This window comes from Ictalurus punctatus, chromosome 13 (assembly GCF_001660625.3).
Source record: "Ictalurus punctatus breed USDA103 chromosome 13, Coco_2.0, whole genome shotgun sequence".
Taxonomy (NCBI): Eukaryota; Metazoa; Chordata; class Actinopteri; order Siluriformes; family Ictaluridae; genus Ictalurus; species Ictalurus punctatus.
In genome coordinates this window covers 9723570-9727500 of record NC_030428.2, presented here as the reverse complement: position 1 = coordinate 9727500, position 3931 = coordinate 9723570, and the positions used below count along the sequence as shown (strand labels likewise).

At 43.6% G+C, this 3931-nt stretch overlaps 1 protein-coding gene across 1 annotated transcript; it reads left to right on the top strand.

The window, feature by feature from the left end:
• Positions 1 to 15: 15 nt before the first annotated feature.
• Positions 16 to 3431, top strand: LOC108273895 (cytochrome P450 26A1). The gene is made up of 7 exons (XM_017483553.3): positions 16 to 949; positions 1029 to 1253; positions 1698 to 1979; positions 2069 to 2224; positions 2327 to 2461; positions 2582 to 2734; positions 2888 to 3431. Exons 1-7 carry the CDS (start codon positions 761 to 763, stop codon positions 3224 to 3226), a joined length of 1479 nt encoding a protein of 492 aa, XP_017339042.1. The 5' UTR covers positions 16 to 760; the 3' UTR covers positions 3227 to 3431.
• Positions 3432 to 3931: the final 500 nt, after the last annotated feature.

Below are 3931 nucleotides of genomic sequence, written 5' to 3'. Positions count from 1 at the left end.
AACTGCGCCATTTATTTCATAACACTGTACAGCTACTGTTCTACTTCTATCTGATGTTTTTCACCCTGGTGGTCTTTCATCACTGCAGTGTTTGCAATGTGTGTGTGTGTGTGTGTGCGCAATGATGTGCCTTTAAATTTTTTATTATTGTTATGCACGCACTCCATGTTTAATGCGCACCAACATGTTTGTTTGGTTTTTTTTTTCTCCTTCTCTGGAACATCCATAAAGTGTCCAGTGCTGATAAAGTGTTTACGTGTCCACCCATGAAAGATGAAAGAGACACTTTTCGCAGGACCCGAACACGTTTAAATGCGTAAAGGCTCCTCAATGAAGTCTCTCCCTGGCATTTCAGCATGGCACCCGAGCCGGAGTAATGAGTGTAAACGACGGAATATCAGGAAACAAAAGCAACCCGTGGACGCTTTCCTTTGTGCTGAGGAATTAACACCTTTTCAAAGTTAAATCCTCGGGATTGTCCTGCTTCTACGGGAGGTGGTATTAAAATGCGCCTTCATAACAAATGGCTGCGAGTTGTCGGAGCGGCTTTTCTGGGTTCGTGGGCGGGGCGAGATGACACTACAATTAAAGATGAACTTTGTGTGAACTAATTTATCTGACCCAAGGTAACGAGGAGGCTGAGACAGGAGGGAATGTGTATAAAAGGGTGCATGTAACAGAGAGAGCGAGTCAGATCCGAGGGAAGACCTTTGCATCCATTGCTGGTTCTTCTCTTCTTCTTTTTTTTAAGGTGCGCGTCATGGGTCTGTATACTTTGTTGGTAACCTTGCTGTGTACGGTCGTGCTTCCTGTGCTGTTGCTTTTAGCCGCGGTGAAGCTGTGGCAGGTTTTGGTGATCAGAGGACTCGACCCGAGCTGCACGAGCCCCCTTCCCCCGGGCACCATGGGTCTGCCTTTCATTGGAGAGACGCTGCAGCTCATCCTGCAGGTAACGCGCGGCTCCGCGAGACCGTGTTTTTCATGCGTTTCTGTATCTGATGCTCATCACGTGTTCCATTACTCCACAGAGAAGAAAGTTTCTGCGCATGAAGCGTCAAAAGTACGGCTGCATCTACAAAACGCACCTCTTCGGGAACCCCACGGTGCGCGTCATGGGCGCTGAGAACGTGCGCCAGATCCTGCTCGGGGAACACAGGCTGGTCGCGGTGCAGTGGCCCGCCTCGGTCAGAACCATCCTCGGCTCAGACACGCTCTCCAACGTGCACGGAGCTCTGCACCGAAACAAGAAAAAGGTAAGCGTCCTGATCCGTGTCCCAACTCCGTGACGCATCACGTCATCAACAGTCGCGGGTCGCAATCGGTTTATGTTCCAAAGCGAGTCCTAGTGCACTATATACCTGTATGTTATAGTATATAGTGAGTCACTATATGTGGCGCACTTTTTAGTGTGACAGCATGCGGTTCGAGACGCAGCCTTAAGCTATAATATCGTGTCAAATCATTTTCTTATCATTTTTTGCCAAATTGGTTAGCAGGTTAGGATTAAATTAGATTCTTGATTAAATTTTAAATCAGAGTTGAAATGCCCTTGAGTGGGATATAGGACTGTTTTGTAAACAGTGCGCTTCGGACTGTTTACTCTGTTGCAAAGGAGCTGTCCAACCTGGCAACCCTGACTTCTGCTCTGTTTTACGCAATCAAACTTAAAAGCGCGCGCGCGTGTGTGTGTGTTGCAGGCGATCCTGAAGGCTTTCTCTCGGGACGCTCTGGAGCACTACATCCCGGTGATCCAGGAGGAGGTGCGGTGCGCAATCACTGACTGGCTGGAGCGCGACGCGCCCGTGCTCGTGTACCCGGAAATGAAGCGCCTCATGTTCCGCATCGCCATGAGAATCCTTCTAGGGTTCGAACCCGAGCAGATCAAGAGGGACGAGCAAGAGCTTGTTGAGGCTTTTGAGGAAATGATCAAGAACCTCTTCTCCCTCCCAATTGACGTCCCATTCAGCGGCTTATATCGGGTAAATATAATGCTCACAATATTAACTATTATAATACTTAAATCAAATTAATTTTTTTTTAAAGACAAAAAATCTGATTCATTTAACAGGGCCTCAAAGCACGCAATTTTATTCATGCAAAAATCGAGGAGAACATCAAGAAGAAAATCCAAGATGGCGATAACGAGAACGAGCCCAAGTACAAGGATGCTCTTCAGCAGCTGATTGAAAATAGCAGGAGAAGCGACGAGCCGCTCAGCATGCAGGTAGAATGAAACGTTTACACATTGTGTTTTAGCATCACGAGGTGGTATATTAAGACCTGTGTAAAATCAGTTTAATCAACAAATCTTCTTTCTTCATCTCAGGCGATGAAGGAGGCAGCAACTGAACTTCTCTTTGGCGGGCACGAGACTACCGCGAGTACGGCAACTTCTCTGGTGATGTTCTTGGGACTGAATCCGGAGGTGATTCAGCAAATCCGAGAGGAGCTCGAAGAGAAGGTAAGGTCATTAAAGTTTACAGAAGACGATTGAATTTATTCTGTAACGTTTGTTGGAATATTTCTGGATGAATGCTAATGAGTGTGTGTGTGGTAATTTTTTTTTTTTTTTTCAATACAGGAGGTTTCAGTCATGTATTTGCCTGAAAGAGCTCTTAATATGGAGCTGCTGGAACATCTCAAGTACACTGGATGTGTCATTAAGGAAACCCTCCGAATGAACCCACCTGTGCCTGGGGGATTCCGTGTTGCACTTAAAACGTTTGAACTCAATGTAAGTCGATCTTTTGGGCAAAGTTGCTTATCTAAATAGTCCATCTAAGATGCTGGGTTCATTAAAAGTACATCATACACACAAAGGCTACAATAACACTAATACGTATAGACTACTACCAATAATAATCATCATTTTGTCTCTGTTTTCCAGGGCTACCAGATCCCCAAAGGCTGGAATGTCATTTACAGCATTTGTGATACCCATGATGTTGCAGATATCTTCCCCCACAAAGAAGAATTCCAGCCAGAGAGATTCATGGCTAAAGGCTTGGAAGACAGTTCCAGGTTTAACTACATCCCCTTCGGCGGAGGAGCCAGGATGTGTGTGGGAAAGGAGTTTGCCAAAATGCTACTCAAGATATTTTTAGTCGAGTTAACACAGCACTGCAATTGGACACTTTTGAACGGACCCCCGACAATGAAAACGGGCCCGACTGTGTATCCTGTGGACAATCTTCCCACAAAGTTCTGCCGTTACGCCAGCAATTAGCACATTAAATCAGGCATGAACTGTTGGCATGGGAATTATACCGATAAATGCATGTATATATTTAAATTTTGTCAATGAAATATAATGTATGATGCTTTATATCAAATCTGTATATAATTCCATTCTTTAACTAAGGGCACTACTCTTTATGAATCACTGTATTTCTCTGAGGTATATGATGTATATTTGTAATGTAGTTTTTTTTATAAAGATAGATATATATATATACATAGTGTGTTCTACTGAATGCAACTTTAATTTAAATTTCAATTTGATGGATGAGCTTTTATTTAATAAAACTATGACATTATTAAAAAAAATCCTTGTTGAACTCTTTCACAAATACATGATCAAATATTTATGAAGGGAAATTAAAATAAGCGCTATACCATGTTTGTTTGTGGTAGATGACACACGGAGGCCTCTTGTCCTTCTGAGCAAGTCGTGTTCAAGCTTTTGATCTCGATGAAATAAGGCTGAATATGGGTCAAATATAAACACACCCATATATCTATGATGTAAATCGGTTATGCTGACCGACATACCAATTCTAGTCTGAAATTTGACACGAGTAACGTGTTGGGAGATCTATTACATGCCTGTAGAGCACCACAGTGACTGTCAACAGTCCAAACTTGGACCAATCTCAGCTAAATAACTGTGTGAAATCAAGGGAAGCAGCAGAACGATGCTAATCATCCTGGT